Source organism: Ranitomeya imitator, chromosome 3 (genome assembly GCF_032444005.1).
Source record: "Ranitomeya imitator isolate aRanImi1 chromosome 3, aRanImi1.pri, whole genome shotgun sequence".
Classification (NCBI taxonomy): Eukaryota; Metazoa; Chordata; class Amphibia; order Anura; family Dendrobatidae; genus Ranitomeya; species Ranitomeya imitator.
In genome coordinates this window covers 411,427,300-411,450,417 of record NC_091284.1, presented here as the reverse complement: position 1 = coordinate 411,450,417, position 23,118 = coordinate 411,427,300, and the positions used below count along the sequence as shown (strand labels likewise).

General features: G+C 42.8%; 1 protein-coding gene across 1 annotated transcript in view; it reads right to left on the bottom strand.

The window, feature by feature from the left end:
- Positions 1 to 206: 206 nt before the first annotated feature.
- Positions 207 to 23,118, bottom strand: part of RUNX3 (RUNX family transcription factor 3) — a 92,774-nt gene continuing 69,862 nt past the window's right edge. The window contains exon 5 of the mRNA XM_069757129.1: positions 207 to 870. Coding sequence (XP_069613230.1) covers positions 353 to 870 — 518 coding nt within the window. The 3' untranslated portion in view covers positions 207 to 352. The remainder of the gene's footprint in view (positions 871 to 23,118) is intronic.

Genomic DNA, 23,118 nt, shown 5'->3' with positions numbered 1-23,118 from the left:
TCCTGTCTATCCTGTATATGCTGGGTATGTAAACTATGCTGATATGATATCTAATGTTTCCCATACGGTGGCACTGGTCCATTATATCCTTTTCAGTAGTTATGGGTACTTGTTATAATACATCCTAGCATTGCATCTAGTCAGATTGTGGGTTGGTGTCCTGGCCCGTTATTTATGGCCGCTTGGAACGCATGTTTATTCCCCTGTGCTGTATTTCTGTATCCTGTCTGGTGGTTTTAATGATATTTAATAAAAATCTACTTTTTATGGGACTTTATGGCTGTTTGTTTTCCTTTTTCTTTCCTTATTGGACAGTCTGTTTTGGTATTGTCTATTTATTTAGAAGTCATGCTTAGTAAGGCCTCCAGACTGACTCATCCATTCTTCCACTACTTGTTAGACTGGTTGGAGAATTGCTATGACTTCCATTTGCATCCACTCCGTCATTCTGGTTGGTCAAGTTGTGGTTCATCAAGTTGTTCCCTGCTGTCACACTAGTGCAAGAAGAAAGCATTCTTGAAGGAGAACGTTCACCTGCAACCATAGAGAACTGATAAGATCCAGAAGATGTGCCATAGTATAAATGATATGGAGATGCATTGGTCTGAAATGGTCCACTTTGATTTTGAGATGATCCAGGATATGGAGGTGGAAGGTAAGTGGGATGGAAACGTGTGGTAGTAGGCATACCGGTTACACTAATTCCTCCAATTCCAGTTGATGCGGGAGAGGCAGTATAAGAAAAAGCAGAGGACATGGCACCAGGGTAATGCACTCTAGTATCTGAAAATCTGGACTCCGTAAGAGATGGTAAAGTGGAGAAAGAGCGATCAAACTGTCGAGGGTCTGAGAATGGACTTAGGTCTGTTGCTGAAATGATAAAAACAAAAGATTCATTGTGTCAATTAAATAATAATACAATATACTGTATATGTGTTATCATATTACTTTTGCTGCTATAGGTTATATTTGCCATTTTTTTCTGTATCATATTGGCTAGGAATATAATAATCAATCATAACTTAATAGAAATATTTAGCAAGGAAGCATGAAGTTTAAAACTGTTTGTACAGTATTTTCACTTGTACAATAACACCTTCAATGAAAAGTAAGTTACAGACTTGCAGTATTGTAGTATTAGCATTATATTATGCTCATGTAAATCCCTGCCCCTACCTGGCTCACCAATCAAGTGAGTGGTCCAAATAGTTGACTGGCAGGATCCCCTGTATAGGTGCACACAGGGACAGCAATTAATCATTAATTAACACTGACCCCTTAAGACTGCCCTCTTGACTGCTAAGGCAGGAGTGGGAATAATTTACATGAATTGAATAGGGATCCAAGGAGTAATGTTTCTCCTATATCAAGCCTGACATGCCAAGGTGAGAAGACTTATAAGCCCCAATGCTCATCTGGGAAACATGCAAATTGTCTCTTCAGAAAAAGGAGGAGGATTAGAACTCTAGTGCCACCTACAGGGAGCAGCTACCCTAAAAGTCAATATCAACTCTCCAAAGAGCATTCCTATAGGTGGGACTAGAGTTCTATTCCTCTTCCTCTCTGAAAAGAGAATTTTCATATTTCTCAGAGGAGCATTTCGGCTTAAAAGTCTCCTCACCTTGGCATGTCAGGCTTGATATGTCACTCTCCACAAGGAGAAGTGTTACCCTTTGGATCCCGGTCAGATGCCTCTCACCTACCTAAACCAGATCTCACAGTTTGCCCTGACAAGGGGCAGTACACCAAAACACAATGTCTGTAAATTGAGATTTTGGCTTTTATCCTAAGTCATGTGACAAGGCTCGTTAGAGAGACGATATTGACTTTTAGGATTGCTGCTTCATATAGGTGGCTGCCTTTTTGCACTTATTGATTTCTATGGGTGAAAAAGTGCTGCAAAAGCGCTGAAAAAATTCTGAAAGAAGTGACATACTGCAGTTTTCAAAAAACAGCAGTTTTCCAATTCAGTCATGAAATAAACAAAGGGTGTGCATGAGAATTCTGTATTCTCAAAGATTTTTCTGGTAGTGTAAAATTCAGCTTAAAGTTGCATTAAAAAAACGCAGTAAAAAAGCAAAGTGTGAACATAGACTTACAGAAGGATGCAGCACTCTTGAAATTGCTAAGATATTGGGGAGTGAGCACAAAACCATCAGAAGTTTTATTTCAAATAGTAAAAAATGTATGAGAAAAAAGACACACATTAACTGCCAAAGATTTAAGAATAATAACATTTGAAGTGACCTGGAAACCATTATCCTCCAGTGCCGTCATATTGCAACCTCCCTGGAATACAAGGTGTTCAGTGCTTAGAGACATGGTCAAGATAAGGAAGGCTGAAACCTGACGACCACTGAACAAGACATACAAGGTAAAACATCAAGACTGGGTAAAGAAGTTTCTGAAGACAGATTTTTCAAAGGTTTCATTGACTGATGAGATGGGAGTGACCCTTGATGGACTAGGTAGATAGTTCCATGGCTGGATCAGTAATGAGTAGTGTTGAGCATTCCGATACCGCAAGTATCGGGTATCGGCTGATACTTGCGGTATCGGAATTCCGATACCGAGTTCCGATACTTTTGTGGTATCGGGAATCGGTATCGGATCCATAGTGATGTGTAAAATAAAGAATTAAAATAAAAAATATTGATATATTCACCTCTCCGGCGGCCCCTGGACATCACCGCGGGTAATCACATCACCGCAGGCTTCTATGTTTAAAATGAGCGCGTTTAGGACCTGAGAATGACGTCGTGGCTTCTGATTGGTCGCGTGCCGCTCATGTGACCGCCACGCGACCAATCACAAGCCGCGACGTCATTCTCAGGCACTAAACTCCTCATTCTAGGAATTTAGGACCTGCGAATGACGTCGCGGCTGTTAGGAGTCGAGTTTCCTCTGCTGCACAGGGGGAATCTCGATCCGTCTCCGCTGCGGTCTCCCATTCTCCTTCAGCCGCAGTGGAGCCTGCTCAGCAGGGACGTCGATCCCAGCGTCTCGGTCAGTCTGACTCTGTGAGAAGAGTTACTGCTGCTTCTCCAGCTTCTGCCTTTAAAGCCAATACTGGTCAGCAGCGAGTGGACTTCTCTGGGACTAAGTCCTTGTCTGCGCACACTGAGCATGCCCAGGGCAAGATCTCCCGTTGGAGATCGAGGGTCATGTGCTCAGACTCTGCAGCGCATTCTATTGGTCCTCTTGGCAGGTCTTGGAAGGGCAAAGTTTCTGTGGCCGCTTCCTGTCCTGCAACTATATAAACTGCGCATGACCGCACGGCCATGCGCTAGTATCAAGTCATATGTGCTTTGCGCCAGTGTGGTTAGCATAAGTGTGTTCAGGGACCCGGCTGAAATAAGCCCCTAGAATACCGGCACCTCCGGTGAGGAGATTGTATGAGTGTGTTCAGGGACCCGGCTGAAATAAGCCCCTAGAATACCGGCTTCTCCGGTGAGGAGATTGAGTGTTGCTTAACCACAGACTGCTATCAGCTTGGCAGTAAGCTTGTGCTCCTGTGAGGCTAACAGGGCGCAGTGCTTTCCTCTCGCGGCTGCTCTGTGAGGTAACAGAGCTAGTCTACTCCGCCATATTGTGCCACCATTCACTAGCAGCAGGTTCTTCCTGCACGGTGGACCCCGGGCTGTGAACGCACCATTAACCCCTTCACGACATGCGCCGTACATCTACTGCGCATGCCGTGAATCCCCCTTTGATGTGGGCTCCGGCGGTGAGCCCACATCAAAGTCGCGACATGTCAGCTGTTTTGTACAGCTGACATGTGCGCGCAATAGCGGCGGGTGAAATCGCTATTCACCCGCCGCTATTAACCTGTTAAATGCCGCTGTCAAACACAGACAGCGGCATTTAACTACCGCATCCGGCCGGGCGGCCGGATATGACGTCATCGCCGACCCCCGTCACATGATCGGGGGTCGGCGATGCATCAGGAAGGTAACCATAGAGGTCCTTGAGACCTCTATGGTTACTGATGCAGGTCTGCTGTGAGCGCCCCCCTGTGGTCGGCGCTCACAGCACACCTGCATTTCTGCTACATAGCAGCGATCTGATGATCGCTGCTATGTAGCAGAGCCGATCAGGCTATGCCAGCTTCTAGCCTCCCATGGAGGCTATTGAAGCATGGCACAAGTAAAAAAAAAATGTTTTTAAAAATATGATAAAAATATAAAAAATATAAAAGTTTGAATCACCCCCCTTTCGCCCCATCCTAAATAAAACAATAAAAAAAAATCAAACATACACATATTTGGTATCGCCGTGTTCAGAATCGCCCGATCTATCAATTAAAAAAAAGCATTAACCTGATCGCTAAATGGCGTAGCGAGAAAAAAATCCGAAACACCAGAATTACGTTTTTTTGGTCGCCGCGACATTGCATTAAAATGCAATAACGGGCGATCAAAAGAACATATCTGCGCAAAAATGGTATCATTAAAAACATCAGCTCGGCACGCAAAAAATAAGCCCTCACCCGACCCCAGATCACGAAAAATGGAGACGCTACGGGTATCGGAAAATGGCACTTTTTTTTTTTTTTTTAGCAAAGTTTGGAATTTTTTTTCACCACTTAGATAAAAAATAACCTAGTCATGTTAGGTGTCTATGAACTCGTAATGACCTAGAGAATCATAATGGCAGGTTAGTTTCAGCATTTAGTGAACCTAGCAAAAAAGCCAAACAAAAAACAAGTGTGGGATTGCACTTTTTTTGCAATTTCACCGCACTTGGAATTTTTTTCCCGTTTTCTAGTAAAAGACATGGTAAAACCAATGGTGTCTTTCAAAAGTACAACTTGTCCCGCAAAAAATAAGCCCTCACATGACCATATTGACGGAAAAATAAAAAAGTTATGGCTCTGGGAAGGAGGGAAGCGAAAAACGAACACGCAAAAATGAAAAAGGGCCGCGACTTGAAGGGGTTAATAATAAATATCTATTTCTACTCGGTGCGTTCCGCTAGCCCTAACAGCGGCTTCTGATTGGTCACGTGGCGGTCACATGAGCGGCACGCGACCAATCAGAAGCCGCGACGTCATTCTCAGGTCCTAAACGCGCTCATTTTAAACATAGAAGCCTGCCGGTTACCCGCGGTGATGTCCAGGGGCCGCCGGAGAGGTGAATATATCAATATTTTTTATTTTAATTCTTTATTTTACACATTAATATGGATCCCAGGGCCTGAAGGTGAGTTTCCTCTCCTTCAGACCCTGGAAACCATCAGGATACCTTCTGATACTTGGTGTCCCATTGACTTGTATTGGTATCGGATATCGGTATCGGCGATATCCGATACTTTTCGGGTATCGGCTGATACTATCTGATACCGATACTTTCAAGTATCGGACGGTATCGCTCAACACTAGTGTTGAGCATTCCGATACCGCAAGTATCGGGTATCGGCCGATACTTGCGGTATCGGAATTCCGATACCGAGATCCGATATTTTTGTGATATCGGGTATCGGTATCGGAAGTGTAAAATAAAGAATTAAAATAAAAAATATTGTTATATTCACCTCTCCGGCGGCCCCTGGACATCAGCGGGAGGATCCGGCGTCCGGCACGGCTTCTTTCTTCAAAATGCGCGCCTTCAGGACCTGTGGAATGACGTCCCGGCTTCTGATTGGTCGCGTGCCGCCCATGTGACCGCCACGCGACCAATCAGAAGCCGCGACGTCATTCCTCAGCTAAAGTCCTAGAATGAGCGCCTTCTAGGACCTGAGGAATGACGTCGCGGCTTCTGATTGGTCGCGTGGCGGTCACATGGGCGGCACGCGACCAATCAGAAGCCGGGACGTCATTCCACAGGTCCTGAAGGCGCGCATTTTGAAGAAAGAAGCCGTGCCGGACGCCGGATCCTCCCGCTGATGTCCAGGGGCCGCCGGAGAGGTGAATATAACAATATTTTTTATTTTAATTCTTTATTTTACACTTTAATATGGATCCCAGGGCCTGAAGGAGAGTTTCCTCTCCTTCAGACCCTGGGATCCATGAGGATACATTCCGATACTTGATGTCCCATTGACTTGTATTGGTATCGGATATCGGTATCGGCGATATCCGATATTTTTCGGGTATCGGCCGATACTATCCGATACCGATACTTTCAAGTATCGGACGGTATCGCTCAACACTACTCAACACTAGTAATGAGCACAGACCTCAACTTCGACTCCAGCGATGTGGTGTACTGCAGAGTGCAGTTTTATTAAAGATGAGCTAGTTGTGCCTTTTCGGGTTGAAGATCGACTCAAAATCAACTCCTAAACCTACTGCCAGTTCTTAGAAGGCACTTTCTTCAAGCATTGCTACAGGAAAATGTCTGCATCTTTCAAGAGAACCCTGATTTTTGTGCAGTACAGTTTTCCATCGCATGCATTGAAGTCTCCAATGCTTGGTTGCCAGCAAAAGCCTTAAAGATGCAAAAATAATGAAGTGATCCTTTCCTCACCTGATGTAAACCCTATCGAAAACTTTTGGGCCAAGACCATCAACAGATTAACAAACTCACAAACTTCATGGATGGAGGGCTTATGACTGCTATTAAAAAGTAGGGTGAATATGTTGGTCACTGATAATTTTTTTTTAAATGTCAGAAATATATTGTTGTACATTTTGAATTGTTTTATTATTATTTTAATTTTAACAATGCAAATAAACAATTGAGATGTGAAAATGTACGTTTTTATTTAGTTGCCCAATAATTCAGAGATATTCTCCTAAGGTTGTGAGAAACTTGCACGAGTCTCTCACCTCAATATTCGGCACTACCGCCGGCACTCGGGACCGGAGCGTGTGGCTTCATGTATTTCTATGCAGCTGATCATTCCCAAGAGCCGGTGGCACTGCCGGGTATTGATGTGAGAGACTCATGCGAGTTTCTCACATTGCACTCGCAAATGTGACCCCGGTCTAAGAAAGACAAGACCTCAATTTTCCTAAATATTCAGGTTTCAGGTTTATTAACTTTTTGGTTTGACTGACAGCACTGCTGTTGTAAAAAAAAAAATGAATCATCAAAAATATAAATTGCCTAATAATTCTGCACAAAGTGCATTTATCAATCTGTCATTTTCTCGTCTTCTATATTCATTCTACATGTTCAATATGACGGGTTCCATTTGTGCACTTAATGCTGTACAAAGTAAATTAAAAAAAGGTCCTATTGATTTCAGCATAAAGTTAATATATAAAGCTGGAAACACATGATCAGATGTCTTCCCAACATGACTGTCACTAAACTTTTAGTTATGCAAATTGCCTCTTCAGAGAGGATGAGGATTTGAAGTCTACTGCCATCTATTGGAAAAAGTCAATATCAACCCTTTAACAAGCTTTGCCATATGAAATAAGGATAAATGGCAAACCAGAATCTCTATTTGCAGACACGTGTTTTGGGGTATTGCCCCTCCTAAGCGCAAAAGCATGAGATCTGATTTGGCTGTATATGAGTCCTCTAACTGGGGTCTATGGGGTAACGTCTCTCCTTGTGGAAAGTGACATGCCTGACATGCCAGCGTAAGGAGACTTATAGGTCATGCAATGCGCCTGTGTAAAATTAAATATGCAAATTGCCTCTTCAGAGAGTAATAGGACTTGAACTCTAGTGTCACCTATTGGGGAACCCCTGATTTCTGCTGGCAGTACATTTAGTCTCTAGTCCTTGTATTTATTTGATAAAGGTAAAATATAATTTTTAGCAGTTGTAGACTTACAACATATGACAAATCTCCACCTAATGATCTTCTGGCAGACATTTTGTGGTGTGTCCCCTACCTAATATTAGAACTAAGAGCAATTTTACATCAATTCCACATGATTTCTTCTCCCTAAAGTTATTGTCACACAAAGTAATTTTAGGGCGCCGTCAGACGGTCGTATAAATTGGATGGAGATCAGACCACAATGCTTGGACTGGCTGGCGGCTCTCCAAACCTGAGCATGACAGCTGCATAGAAATATGTGAAGCTGTCCTGTTTGGGTCGGAAGAGCCACCGGCCAGTCCGTGAGGTATGATCTCAGGCCGATTTATATAGCTAACCAAAAGAAAAACCAACCCAAACTTATGATCTAAAAAAGAGGTACAAATGCAATTATTATTATTAAAATAAAATACCTTTATTAAACAATAGTGGTAAACGGTAGCACTAAAGTAAAAATGTGCCCGTACTTGGAATACATAACCACAGGAATTATAAAATATTTCATACAGATGAATAAAATTGCAGCGGACCGAAAGTAATAAACTCAAATCAGAACCATATGTGTATCAAAAAAAAAAATATATATATATATTAAAACATCCTTCGTCAGGGGATGGCCTACAACCTGAACCAGAGGGTATATATGTGGCAATGACAGGCGCCGATAGGACAAGGCCAAAGTGGGTATGGCGCATGCACCGCCAGGAGGATCCAGACATCCACATTTACACCGCCACATGACCGGCAACACGGAAACCCAGTGTGGCCAAGGACACATAGACGCGGGATGCGGAGAGCCCCAGACACATGCGTCGCATGCGCTGTTTCCATTCCGGCCTTGTTTTATTGGCGCTCATTATTGCCAGAGACATACCCACAAGACTTGGTCGGAGCTGTGCGCATGCACCGCTTGTGTCCGGGGTTCAAGTTGTATGCCACCCCCTGACGAAGGATTTTGATCCAAGACGCAAGTCGGGGTGTATGCTGTACTTGGACTGGCGGGCCTTAAAGGTATACATCCACATCATTGCTCATTGGCTTCATTGCACTCATGCACTTTTTACACAAAAAAATTGTTTCACTTATTCTTGTGTGCCCCTTTGCTTATTGCACCATAGATTTTAATATTTTTAACCACTTGGTTTGAGATGTTTCTCACTCACTGGCAATAGACATTTTTTGTATGAAATTTATTATCTATTGTGCACTTTTCTTTTTATGTATATTATTGAGTGTCTTTGTGCATTATGGGTTTTATATACAGGTCCTTCTCAAAAAATTAGCATATAGTGTTAAATTTCATTATTTACCATAATGTAATGATTACAATTAAACTTTCATATATTATAGATTCATTATCCACCAACTGAAATTTGTCAGGTCTTGTTTTAATACTGATGATTTTGGCATACAACTCCTGATAACCCAAAAAACCTGTCTCAATAAATTAGCATATTTCACCCATCCAATCAAATAAAAGTGTTTTTTAATAACAAACAAAAAAACCAACAAATAATAATGTTCAGTTATGCACTCAATACTTGGTCGGGAATCCTTTGGCAGAAATGACTGCTTCAATGCGGCGTGGCATGGAGGCAATCAGCCTGTGACACTGCTGAGATGTTATGGAGGCCCAGGATGCTTCAATAGCGGCCTTAAGCTCATCCAGAGTGTTGGGTCTTGCGTCTCTCAACTTTCTCTTCACAATATCCCACAGATTCTCTATGGGGTTCAGGTCAGGAGAGTTGGCAGGCCAATTGAGCACAGTAATACCATGGTCAGTAAACCATTTACCAGTGGTTTTGGCACTGTGAGCAGGTGCCAGGTCGTGCTGAAAAATGAAATCTTCATCTCCATAAAGCATTTCAGCCGATGGAAGCATGAAGTGCTCCAAAATCTCCTGATAGCTAGCTGCATTGACCCTGCCCTTGATGAAACACAGTGGACCAACACCAGCAGCTGACATGGCACCCCACACCATCACTGACTGTGGGTACTTGACACTGGACTTCAGGCATTTTGGCATTTCCTTCTCCCCAGTCTTCCTCCAGACTCTGGCACCTTGATTTCCGAATGACATGCAAAATTTGCTTTCATCAGAAAAAAGTACTTGGGACCACTTAGCAACAGTCCAGTGCTGCTTCTCTGTAGCTCAAAAGTGGCTTTACCTGGGGAATGCGGCACCTGTAGCCCATTTCCTGCACACGCCTGTGCACGGTGGCTCTGGATGTTTCCACACCAGACTCAGTCCACTGCTTCCTCAGGTTCCCCAAGGTCTGGAATCGGTCCTTCTCCACAATCTTCCTCAGGGTCCGGTCTCCTCTTCTCGTTGTACAGCGTTTTCTGCCACATTGTTTCCTTCCAACAGACTTACCATTGAGGTGCCTTGATACAGCACTCTGGGAACAGCCTATTTGTTGAGAAATTTCTTTCTGGGTCTTACCCTCTTGCTTGAGGGTGTCAATGATGGCCTTCTTGACATCTGTCAGGTCGCTAGTCTTACCCATGATGGGGGTTTTGAGTAATGAACCAGGCAGGGAGTTTATAAAAGCCTCAGGTATCTTTTGCATGTGTTTAGAGTTAATTAGTTGATTCAGAAGATTAGGGTAATAGGTCGTTTAGAGAACCTTTTCTTGATATGCTAATTTATTGAGACAGGTTTTTTGGGTTATCAGGAGTTGTATGCCAAAATCATCAGTATTAAAACAATAAAAGACCTGACAAATTTCAGTTGGTGGATAATGAATCTATAATATATGAAAGTTTAATTGTAATCATTACATTATGGTAAATAATGAAATTTAACACTATATGCTAATTTTTTGAGAAGGACCTGTATATATATAGTTAACGTTCATATGTGTATCCCCCCTTTTTTATATATACCGCATATATTTTTTTTGATGCACATATGGTTCTGATTTGCGTTTATTACTTTTGGTCCACTACAATTTTATTCTTCTGTATGAAATATTTTATAATGACTGTGGTTATGTGTTCCAAGTACGGGTACATTTATTTTACTTTAGTGGTATCATTTACCACTGTTGCCTAATAAAAGTATTTTATTTTAATAATAATTGCATTTGTACCTCCTTTTTTAGACCATAAGTTTGGGTTGGTTTTTCTTTGGTTTCCCTCTAATCTCTCTAATGGTCTGCCATTCGTCCATTTAGCCACTATATGTAATATATTATTTATTTCTATTAATATATTAATATTTTTTACTACTAATTCTGATATATAGGTATTGCTACGTTCAGGTTGCTCTGTATCTCGATTTATAAAGCTGTCTGACTGCGCCCCTACAGAAATGTTTATGTGGTGCCCGAGGGTCCTGGTCCTCACAGTGGAAAAGAAAAAAGAAAAAAAGAACCACTTCATAGAGTAGCACACCACACAATACACATAAATAACAAGGTAAACTTTTATTGACACATCAAATAAAAACAATTAAAACGGTATTATACCGACATCCCCACGTACACCCGCCAGAGCAATATAATACAAGCAGGTAAAGGCGCCAATAATGACACTGCTAAATAGCAATAAATAACACTGCAGCCTCATCAGTGTCCCGTGAGGCACAACATGTGTATAACTAAGCCCTGATGACATAAAGGGTATAGTTAGCACCTCTACCAAATAAGCACAAATATTGCCAACTAAGGGACAGGGAGAAAACCCCATATAGATCAATGTGGCATATAGGAACAAAGAGGTGCCTAGACAACTGGGTCCAGATAATGTGGTGGTAGAAAGATAGAACAATATAAAGATAGTAAATGAGCATCCACAGCAATGCCCATGTGCCGAAATATAGCTACCACCTAAAACGAGAGTGTATCCAGGTCCCAGGTCCGGCCGAGCAGAACACAGAGAGGCGCTAGAAAAAAACCCACATAAGGGTACAAGGCGCAAAGGCAGGGCGAGCGTGGGGAGGAAGCCCAACGCGTATCGCCGTTGCAAGAACGGCTTCGTCAGGGGAAGGTGAATTACAGTGGTCAACACCGGTTTAAATACCTTTCAAGAGGACGAGCTGGGGGACGAGCGACGCCGAGAGCCGGAACCGGAAGTGACGCCGGAAGGGCGGAAAAGCATGTAATGGCAGACGTCTCTGCCAATACTACACAGTGCGCATGCATAATACCGTTTTAATTGTTTTTATTTGATGTGTCAATAAAAGTTTACCTTGTTATTTATGTGTATTGTGTGGTGTGCTACTCTATGAAGTGGTTCTTTTTTTCTTTTTTCTTTTCCATGGTCTTTTACCGCTTCTGTGTGCACCCCGTATATATCTACTTATATTGGTAGTGCGCTGGTAGTCTATTTATATTATTGGTCTTGCAGGTTTCCTTTTGGTTGCCGTTCTGGCCAGCAGCACACAACTTACCAGAGTATTTTGAACTTTATTTATTTTTTCTATTTTTGTGTTGAGGGTTTTCTTTGAGCTTCGCCGGCTCTTATGGACTGGGAGGCGCGGGAAGCAGCATGGAGGGCTGCTTCATCTAATGCCTTTCTTGAGACTAATCAGGTATCAGGGGATGCAGATTTTTCAAGTCTTACTACTGAGCTAATAGCCTCACAGAAACATGGTATCAGATTGCTTTGGAATATCCGGTGTTTGGAAGAGTACTTAAAGCTTAACATTATTCCTAGGGGGCTTAGGGTATCCATTTTTCCGGCTTGGGAGCCCTCCCCGAATTTTCGGATAATATGGGAACAAGGCTTGGTACGGTGCTCCAATATTTTGATTAATTTATTGATCACGCATGATAGAGAGCTTCTGACTACCGTTAAGGCTGAGATTATCAACTTGGAGGCTAAGCTGAGTAAATTTGATGAGGTTTCTCAGGTCCAGCCCTTCAGAATCAGACTTAAAGATCTGTTGGATAAATATGATAAGGAGATTATGACTAAAAAACGTTCTAAATTTTTAAGAGATAAGACGGACTTTGATGAAAAAACGGCCTTCCCTTGGACACATCACGGCAATAAACGCCGGGGTTATAATCGGAGACCAAGGGACCTCAATCCAGAAAGACGTTCACCACCCACAGATGGGCACACCTCGAGCGATTTTTTGTCTTCGGCAGAAAGCGAGATCGACCCAGGACCAGGCGAGGGCATAGGAAGCGGCGTAACACGAACCGCCAGGAATTACAATTACAGGCTACCACGTCGCAACCCACGGAGACATCAACAGAAGTGATTCCTTTAAATTCCGATAATGTCAGTGAGTATGATCCAGGAAACACCCTGCAAGTGATCAATTTGTCTGAATATGTTCTCTCTGCAGATGAGATATCAGTCCTCTCTAAGGGCCTGACTTTCTCGCCGGTCCAGCAAGTTGACAAATTTATTTTAATTAAAGATCTTTTTTTGTTCTGCCGAAAAATTGTTTTGCAGGTGCTCCATAACAAATCTCAGGCTACCCCATTGTTGGATCAAACGGAACAAAGAGTCTTCCAGGACCTTATGGATCTGTTACATGAGGGACAAGTGGACACAGGTAGGTCTAAATTTCCCCATAGAAATAAATCTCGTGTTTCGCCACCCTTTTCCATTGTCCCAGCCGTGAGGATTTTTTTCGAAATGGCAAGGAGGGATATTGAAAAGTTGCCCTCAAAAGTCCCCTTTGTGGATAATTTGACTGCACAGGAAAAACGTGCACTATCTCGCCTTAAAAACAACAGCGACTTCATTATACGTGAAGCTGACAAGGGGGGCAACATTGTCCTCTGGCCCCATGAGCTATATACTAGGGAAGCATATAGTCAACTTGAGAACCCCAGATTTTATCGAAAACTTCCATCTGACCCTACGGGTGTCTATTCTACCAAATTAAGAACATTGATTGACAGGGCCTTGGAATTAGGGATCATTAACACTGGGGAACGAGATTTTATCTGGGTTAAGCATCCTACCACATCAACGTTCTACATGCTACCCAAGGTACATAAGGATATGCATAGACCACCTGGACGCCCCATTGTTTCCAGCATAGGGAGTTTATGTGAGAAGGCCTGCACTTATATAGATTTTTTCTTGCAGCCACTTGTGTTGGACCTTCCTTCGTACACCAGGGATTCATCCCATTTCATAGCATCTTTGCAAGATATTTCTTTGGCCCAAGGTGAGATCATGGTGACCTGCGATGTTGAGTCTTTGTACTCTAACATTGATCATGACCACGGCCTGCAAGCAGTGCTCTTTTTTCTTGATCAACAGCAGAACTCTGACAGACTACATGATTCGTTCATAGTGGACCTCCTTGATTTCATTTTGAGACATAAAATTTTTTTCTTTTTGACAGGAATTTTTTCCTTCAAGTCTCTGGTGTCGCCATGGGGGCTCGCTGTGCCCCGGCCCTGGCTAATTTATTCTTAGGGTGGTGGGAGTCCACTGTGGTCTACAACTCCGTATGGTTCTTATCGAAGGTACGATGTTGGCGTAGGTACATCGATGACGTGTTCTTCATTTGGACAGGTACCCAGGATGAGGTTGAGACTTTTATTGGTTCACTTAACAACAATTCGTACAATATCTTCCTTACCTTCTCATGTTCTCCCTCTTCAGTTAACTTTCTGGACCTGAATGTGGCATGTCAAGATGGTGTCCTGTCTACTGGTTTATATCGGAAGCCTACGGCCACTAACAATTTATTGGAGTTCCACAGCTTCCACCCGTCCCATACGAAGAAAGGCATCCCTGTTGGGCAATTTCTTAGAACCAGGAGGAATTGCACGCGGGACGAGGACTTCTATAGGGAAGCACAGGATCTGACCAAGAGATTTAAGAAGAGGACTTATCCCAACAAGTATATTTCTCAGGCGTACCAGAGAGCTAAGGGGCAGTCGCAAGTGGCCTTACTACAACCACGGGAGAAAATATTGGACAAGTCTGTTCGCTTCATTACTGGGTTCAATACGCATTGGTCTCAGGTAAGGCACATCTTGCAGAGACATTGGGGCATCCTTACAACGGATTTGTCAACATCACAAATCGTTAGTGAACGACCATTGGTTACTGCGAGGAGAGCACCAAATCTTCGTGACATTCTCACAAGAAGCCACTATGTTAGGCCCACGGTGAAACTGAATAGGGGTATCTCATTGAAGGGCTCTTTCCCCTGTGGCGACTGTAATGTCTGTCAATTTATGCACCCAGTGAGGGATAATTTTTGTAATCCAACTGATCAGAGTGAACACAGGCTTAAGAGCTATATTAATTGCAAGACCACAAATGTCGTTTATGCCATTATATGCCCTTGCCCACTGGTTTACGTGGGACAGACGTCCCAGGAGTTGCGCCGGCGTATACAGAAACATTTTTCCACCATTGGTACGGCTGCGGCCGATTTCCGTAAGGATAAATTGCTCACTACGGTGGCAGCCCACTTTTTGAAATATCATGCCGGCAAATACTCGGGCACTAAGGTGGCGGGGCTTGAGCGCATTCGTGGGTCTGACAGAGGTGGATCATTGGAGAGTAAGCTTTTACAAGCAGAGGCCCGTTGGATCTTTATGTTACATTCTACTGCTCCCTCTGGGATTAATGAAGACCTCCTTTTTACCGGTTTCCTGGGTTAGTCTAACGTGATGCCTTTTCATTCTAGATGTCCCTCCCAGATGACCATCGGGACTGCCCTTTGTATTTTCTATATGCTTTTGAGACGCTACCTGTGTTCCCTGAAGTTTGGAGTACCCTGGGTGCAGGTTGTTCCTGGGATCCGTGTTACAGGTCTCCGTCTATAAGGATGAAGTCTTTCCGTATGGCAGCGAGCAATTTGTGGACTGCTTGGGTGATGGCCCCAAGTGGGACAAGATTTCCTTACTTCTGCCTGATGTCATCAAGAGAATCGGTATGGCATTATATGCCCTGACGCTGGTATCCTATTCATGATTATTTGGACCAAGATGTACCTGGGAACCTCCGGCGCTGGTTCGTACTTGAACGAAGATGGAATTTCTACTAGCAAGCTAAACGCTTTTTCTGGACATTATGTCTTTGATCGTCATAAGATATATATATATGTTCATGTCCTGTCTCTTTGGGTCAGAGTATGTTTATGTTGTCTTTTGCTGTGGTACCAGCATCTACTTTACCACGGTTTGGCTTATATGTGGGGGCTTATTGCCCTCACCTATATTTGGGTGTGGTGTCACCTTATTCTTATCCTCTGCCCCATATATATCAGATTTTGACATGTCCTGCTAGGCTTTTGTCCATTCTTCCCTTGTATCCAGGTCCTGATGGTCTAACTACATCGTCCAGTTTTTTCCGGGTGGCTTGTGCCCTAGGCCCTTCTTATTATCGGCCTTACCCACTTCTGGCAGCTCCTTTATATAAATACTTTTTTCAGTATGGGAGTGACGTTGTGTTCAGTGTAAATTATTGAATAAATTCTCAGAGCCATGTTGTTTATTTGCTTGCATTATTATTTCATTGTCTATCATATCGGATTTTCTTTTTATTTTCCTTTTTCTCTTGTTTCTTTTTTCCCCCTTTTTTTATTATTTTGATTAACATACTTTTTCCCTCCTTTAGGTGTTCCAGGATAGGGGAATGTTACTTATTGGTATTTGCCCAGTATGGGTATTTACCCTTCTGTATGTCCCGTTATATGTTTTGTCTGGTTGTGTCTCTGTGGTGTTTTACATGGTACTGTCCCGCTCTCCCATCATTTTGGGGTTTCTTACTACCATTACTGGTTTAGTCGGGTGCCCCCACAGTGTCCATTCATTCGCGCTGTCATTTGTCTTGCTCCTTATCTGGCTACATAGTGCGCGGCGCTGGTTAGCTCCAGCGCATGCGCACTGTGTAGTATTGGCAGAGACGTCTGCCATTACATGCTTTTCCGCCCTTCCGGCGTCACTTCCGGTTCCGGCTCTCGGCGTCGCTCGTCCCCCAGCTCGTCCTCTTGAAAGGTATTTAAACCGGTGTTGACCACTGTAATTCACCTTCCCCTGACGAAGCCGTTCTTGCAACGGCGATACGCGTTGGGCTTCCTCCCCACGCTCGCCCTGCCTTTGCGCCTTGTACCCTTATGTGGGTTTTTTTCTAGCGCCTCTCTGTGTTCTGCTCGGCCGGACCTGGGACCTGGATACACTCTCGTTTTAGGTGGTAGCTATATTTCGGCACATGGGCATTGCTGTGGATGCTCATTTACTATCTTTATATTGTTCTATCTTTCTACCACCACATTATCTGGACCCAGTTGTCTAGGCACCTCTTTGTTCCTATATGCCACATTGATCTATATGGGGTTTTCTCCCTGTCCCTTAGTTGGCAATATTTGTGCTTATTTGGTAGAGGTGCTAACTATACCCTTTATGTCATCAGGGCTTAGTTATACACATGTTGTGCCTCACGGGACACTGATGAGGCTGCAGTGTTATTTATTGCTATTTAGCAGTGTCATTATTGGCGCCTTTACCTGCTTGTATTATATTGCTCTGGCGGGTGTGCGTGGGGATGTCGGTATAATACCGTTTTAATTGTTTTTATTTGATGTGTCAATAAAAGTTTACCTTGTTATTTATGTGTATTGTGTGGTGTGCTACTCTATGAAGTGGTTCTTTTTTTCTTTTTTCTTTTCCATGGTCTTTTACCGCTTCTGTGTGCACCCCGTATATATCTACTTATATTGGTAGTGCGCTGGTAGTCTATTTTTATTACTGGTCCTCATAGTAACATTACTTTCCTCATGGGGAGAGTGATGTTACACTTGGAAGCAATTAAGGATATCTCTTTATCAGGTAATCACAATGCACACAACTTGTTCACACTCCAGGCAACAAGGGGGAGCTTTTGATCCTATTTGTCGGTGACTCCCCTATATATATTGTGGTTTGGAGGGAAAGAGGAGTTAGTTCCTGTCGGAGAGACAGTGGAGGGCAGACCACATAGAGTGTCAGAAGGTCAGAAGAGGTCCTGTAGTCAAAGGTACTACAACCCCTGGAGAAAGAGACATACAGAAGGAAAGGATATCGTTCAGTGAGCGTGAAGGAGAGCGAAGCACAGGAGAGTGACATCAGGGGAGACCATCTGAGAATGAGCTGCCTTCCTCTGAAGCACAGATAACCGGAAGCCGGAATACTGAGGTTGTAAGGGATTCTACGACTTACAGCAGACACCGGCAGGACATCTGATCTGCAAGTTACCTGTCCGCCACACACACCTGAAGGGGCATGATAGAGTCTCTGTAAAAAGGCTCGAGATACCTGTAATTCAGGTATTGTCCAATCATATATGGGGGACAGAGAGAACTGTGAGGACCTTATTTGAAGCTAGGCAGTAAGGGACTACAAGACCACCGTGCTAGAGGAAGGCTTTTAACACCACCTGGTAATTGGAACTCTGGATTCGCTTCCAAGCCGGCCGGACTCAGCCTGCCCTGTGATTTGGTACCCTGGACTGTGGCTGCCTGAAGCCTTCAGTAAACCAGGTAAAGAGACTGCAAACCTGTGCCTCATTCTTTACCGCACCATTCACCATCTTCCATCTACACATCGAGAGCCCTGGGGATATACTTCACCTGTGGGAAGGTATACCATCTAGCTGCCATAACATCACCCCAGAGGACCCCTTAAAGCAGCGTTGGTCCCCACTGATCGAATACCACAGGTGGCGTCACGAGCATAAACTTTATTCAATTTCACTTTTACATGGGAGCCCAGGGCCACGGACCGCGTCGCCGCCATGTGACATCCCCTTGTGAACACCGGAACCGGTACCGGGTACCCCACGGCCCTGGCGGACGACTCATCTTCAAGGAATAATCTTGGCTGGCAGAAATGCTATTTCAATGGCAAATATTTTCCGAATTTTTGCATATCAGGATAATGTTATTAACTCATATCTATGTACAAGATGTAAGCAAAAAAAATTTGATTTGTATGGCAGCGGGAGCCAAACATTCTTCAGTTGTAACCAGCATAAAGTGTAGTGGTTTAGCAGACATGTTAAAAAAATAAAAGATTTTTGTGACCACTAATTGCTTTACAAATTTTACAGCTATACTGATGTCAAGTGTCATGTGCCCTTTTTTTGAGTATGAAGAAATTCATACAACTGTCCTATTGATAAGTAGGGAATTTTAGCTACCACGCCATGTAAAGGATTACATGGCAAAATTAATGGAAGAAAATGTCCCATTAATTGCACAATAAGAAGTTTGTTCTCTTTGTTGCATGATTCTCTATGTCATACTTAAACCGAAAAGTTCACACTAAGACGTTAGTGTAGATAACATTACAGTACATGCTGGTAACATTTTCCTAGCGCTGATAATATGTCAGAGAGCTGATACCTGCATTGTGATGAGGCGCCTGACAAATCATACGTCACGTATGTGTAGGTGTGCTTTTTATTCTCATGTTTTGCTCACTCCTATATTGTCCCGTATAGTAAAGCCTGCTGGCTGGAGTGTTGAATTGCACTCTTACTTTGCCAATCAAAATATTTCAAGGATATGTTTATTTTCTTCTCAAAATCACACCAGCTGCTTCACCATCTGAATGAGCCCATTTATCCTTAAGAATTTGACCATTGTAAGGCTGAGCCCAGGGACCAAGAATGTCCAAATCTGACCTGATCTATCTACGGAAATGTCAATGTTTTGGGTTGAGAGCGGGCGAGGTGTGGTATGTATATAAATTAGAAGCCAGATAGAGGTCACTCTTTATGATTAGTAATGTCCGTGTTCTTTGCTTCTAGTACATAGGAAGGTTCAAAATAAATCTTATACGCTTGCAGCCCACATGGATACATCCTCGCGAAGGACTGCTTTGCACACAATATTAGTATGCAACGCTCCATACATGCAAGACACATGGAATGTAGATGACCTGCTGTGTCTAAGCTTCAAGACTACTTATGCCAAGTAAGATCTTGTACATGTGAGACACCCAATTCAAGTTAGCAATTGTCCACGCACGATTTACCACTCTCACAAATTAAGCCATGCGTTCCTATTTATTTACTTTATTATACTCTTCACTTGTGACCAGACATGAGCGGATCTGCTGAGATTTGAATCCTATGGCTTTTACTGGGAAATTTGTATCTTGGACATGCCTGTTGTATTTCTTGGTCTTCATGATGCTCTCTGTGCTTCAAACAGAACCCTGAACTGAATAATATTGCACACCCCACTTTTCAGTTTTTGAGTTTCCACAAAAATTTAAAATAACCAATAAATTTTGTTCAACTTCACAATTCCACTTGTTGTTGATTCTTCACCAAAAATTTACATTTGGTATTTTTGTGTTTGAAGCATCATATATGGGAAAAGGTTGAAAAGTTCCAGGGGGATGAATACTTTTGCAAGACACTGTATTTATTTTATTTTTAATGTATTTGTTCTCTGCTTTTCTGCCCCAGAGAAACATAAAAATGTTCACAATCACATAGAGGGTGTTGAATTTTAAGAAAGCTAGTGTCTGAGATGTTTCTAATTTACCATATTTAGGTGTCGAGTTCCCACCGCTGCACAGAGAGAATCTCGAACCATATCCGCTGTGGTCTCCCATTCTCCTCCAGCCACAGTGGAACCTGGCTCAGCAGAGATGTCAGTCCCAGCATCTGGCTCAAGCTGATACTGTGCAAATTGTTACTGCTGCCTTTCCAGGCTCTGTTTTTGTAGCCAGCACTGATCAGCAGCAAGCAGGCCTTTCTGGCACTAAGTCCTGCTTTTCCCATACTGAGCATGCCCACGGGATGACCTCTCATTGGAGGTCGGGGGTCACATGCTCAGGTCCTGTTGAGGCTCCTATTGGACCATCAGGAAGGTCCTGGAGCACTACTGCTATAAAAGGTTTGTATGGCCGCTCGGCCATGCGCTAGTGTAAACTGGTTTACTTGTGTGTGTGTAGATGAATGCGAGTTGATGGATGAAAGCTCCGAATCATTCCCATCCCTAGTGTTGTTGCCTGCTCTCAAATGATGGAAGCTACCTAGCGCCAGACAGTGCTACTCTGCACATCCAGCAAACAATTCAGCGTCTCTCAGCAGTGATCGCCAGTGCGGCAGCGTGCGCTTAGTGCACTTTCCTGGCCCTGGTTAGGGTGGTTAGTGGCGTCCGCCAGAGCGGCATTGTACGCACTGTTGTGCGATAAATTATTATTATTAGTTCAGTTCTATCCCTGACACCACAATAACGGTGTCAAGCATAAGAGGTCTAGAGGAACTCTTTCCCCGAGTCGTGGGACAGAGTTCTGTGACCCTTTACTTGTGCTCTCTGTGCGGTATCGCGGCCCTGTGACGCAACAGGGTTTGCTTCCTTCATACCGGGTGAAGCTAACCCATGTGTGTACTCACATTATACCGCAATCTAGTCCGCCATTACCGAGCAGCAGGTGTCCTTTCTGTACGTGGTCCCCGGACTGCGAACGCACCTCATATCCTCTCTAATTATTATTTGGTGAGTTCCGCCAGTGCTAACACCATATATAAGCATTATGACTTTTACTGTAAATATTCTGTGTATCTAAATTTTTTAAAACTGTTTGTAATGTACTGCTGTTAAATTATGGAGAAAATCTGAAGCAAAGAGGGTTAATCTCATAATATTTTAATAATGCCGGATGCAGCAGCCTGTTATTATGGCTTTATTTATTTTTTGTACCCTTCAAACCCCTAGAGTAAAAATGTCTTGTAGAGTTTCTGTTCCCCCATTCACTTGGACTTTAACCAAACCCTAGACTTGATTTTCTGTGGTTCCACAATGCTTTGCTGAATAGTACGATATATGGAATTCATTAACGATTTAACTGCTTGTAGAAGCGGATTGTAACCACATTCACTGTGGCACACGTTGTTATTCCAACATTTGGATTGCTCGACATGTCGGACAACATGATACATAATAACATTTTGAGCATCAAAAAAATTACTTTTTTACCCTATATACTGTCCTCCCTGATCTGGAGATGAAGAAGTCAAAATGCCAATTCCTATCTTACAGTTTTAGCTGCCTGATTAGAATGCTATTTTAACTCTTTCGTTTATCGTAATGTTGATGTATAAAGTCAATACTTAAAGGTTTTTGCAGTCAAATATCTCTATATATTCCTGTATATGCTAGATTTTACATGAAAGTCTATTTAAGTCTACTTAGGTCTTAAAGTATTTCAATCCTATGCCATGATATTATGCTAGGATTCTGGAAATTTCCAGCTTGTGCTGACATTAGATATCAGTCCTGAAATAACGGTGTATATTGTGTCTCAAATACTTAGATTCTTGTGGGGAACTGGAAATTCCAATGTTTGCTACTAGATGTCAGACACAATTACAGTAAGGCGGCTAAATAATGTTCAGGCCTACTTTATCCTTAAAGGACAAGTTTTTTAAAGTTTCCACTGAAATTAACTCATGTGAAAACATCTAAATTAGATATCCATAACAGTCCTGCATGTATGGCACAGAATGGGGGAGGGGGCTGGCGGTCCAGTCAGGATTTGGTGTATTTTGTATTAGATAAAACATGAAAATTCCTGTCTTAGGCTTTGCTTTAAACTATTATGTTTTCATTTTAATCCTGAATAATAGATTAAATGTACTAAATCATATAAACTACAACAGAGCAAAGGCCAAACCTATAGAGATTTATCAATTTAGCACATCAGTGTATTATAACATAGTAACATAATTATTAAGGTTGAAGGAAGACTTTAAGTCCATCTAGTTCAACCCATAGCCTAACCTAACATGCCCTAACATGTTGATCCAGAGGAAGGTAAAAAAAAAAACATGTGGCAAAGAGTAAGCTCCACATTGGGGAAAAAAATTCCTTTGCCATACGGCAATCAGACTAGTTCCCTGGATCAACCCCCTATCAAGGAATCTAGTGTATATACCCTGTAACATTATACTTTTCAAGAAAGGTATCCAGTCCCCTCTTAAATTTAAGTAATGAATCACTCATTATGACATCATACGGCAGAGAGTTCCATAGTCTCACTGCTCTTACAGTAAAGAATCCGCGTCTGTTTTTATGCTTAAACCTTCTTTCCTCCAGATGTAGAGGATGCTCCCTTGTCCCTGTCTCAGGTCTCTGATTAAAAAGATCATCAGAAAGGTCTTTGTACTGTTCCCTCATGTAGTTATACATTAAAATAAGATCACCCCTTAGTCTTCGCTTTTCCAAACTAAATAGCCCCAAGTGTAATAACCTATCTTGGTTTTGCAGACCCCCCAGTCCTCTAATAACCTTGGTCGCTCTTCTCTGCACCCGCTCCAGTTCAGCTATGTCTTTCTTATACACCGGAGACCAGAACTGTGCACAGTATTCTAAGTGTGGTCGAACTAGTGACTTGTATAGAGGTAAAATTATATTCTCCTCATGAGCATCTATGCCTCTTTTAATGCATCCCATTATTTTATTTGCCTTTG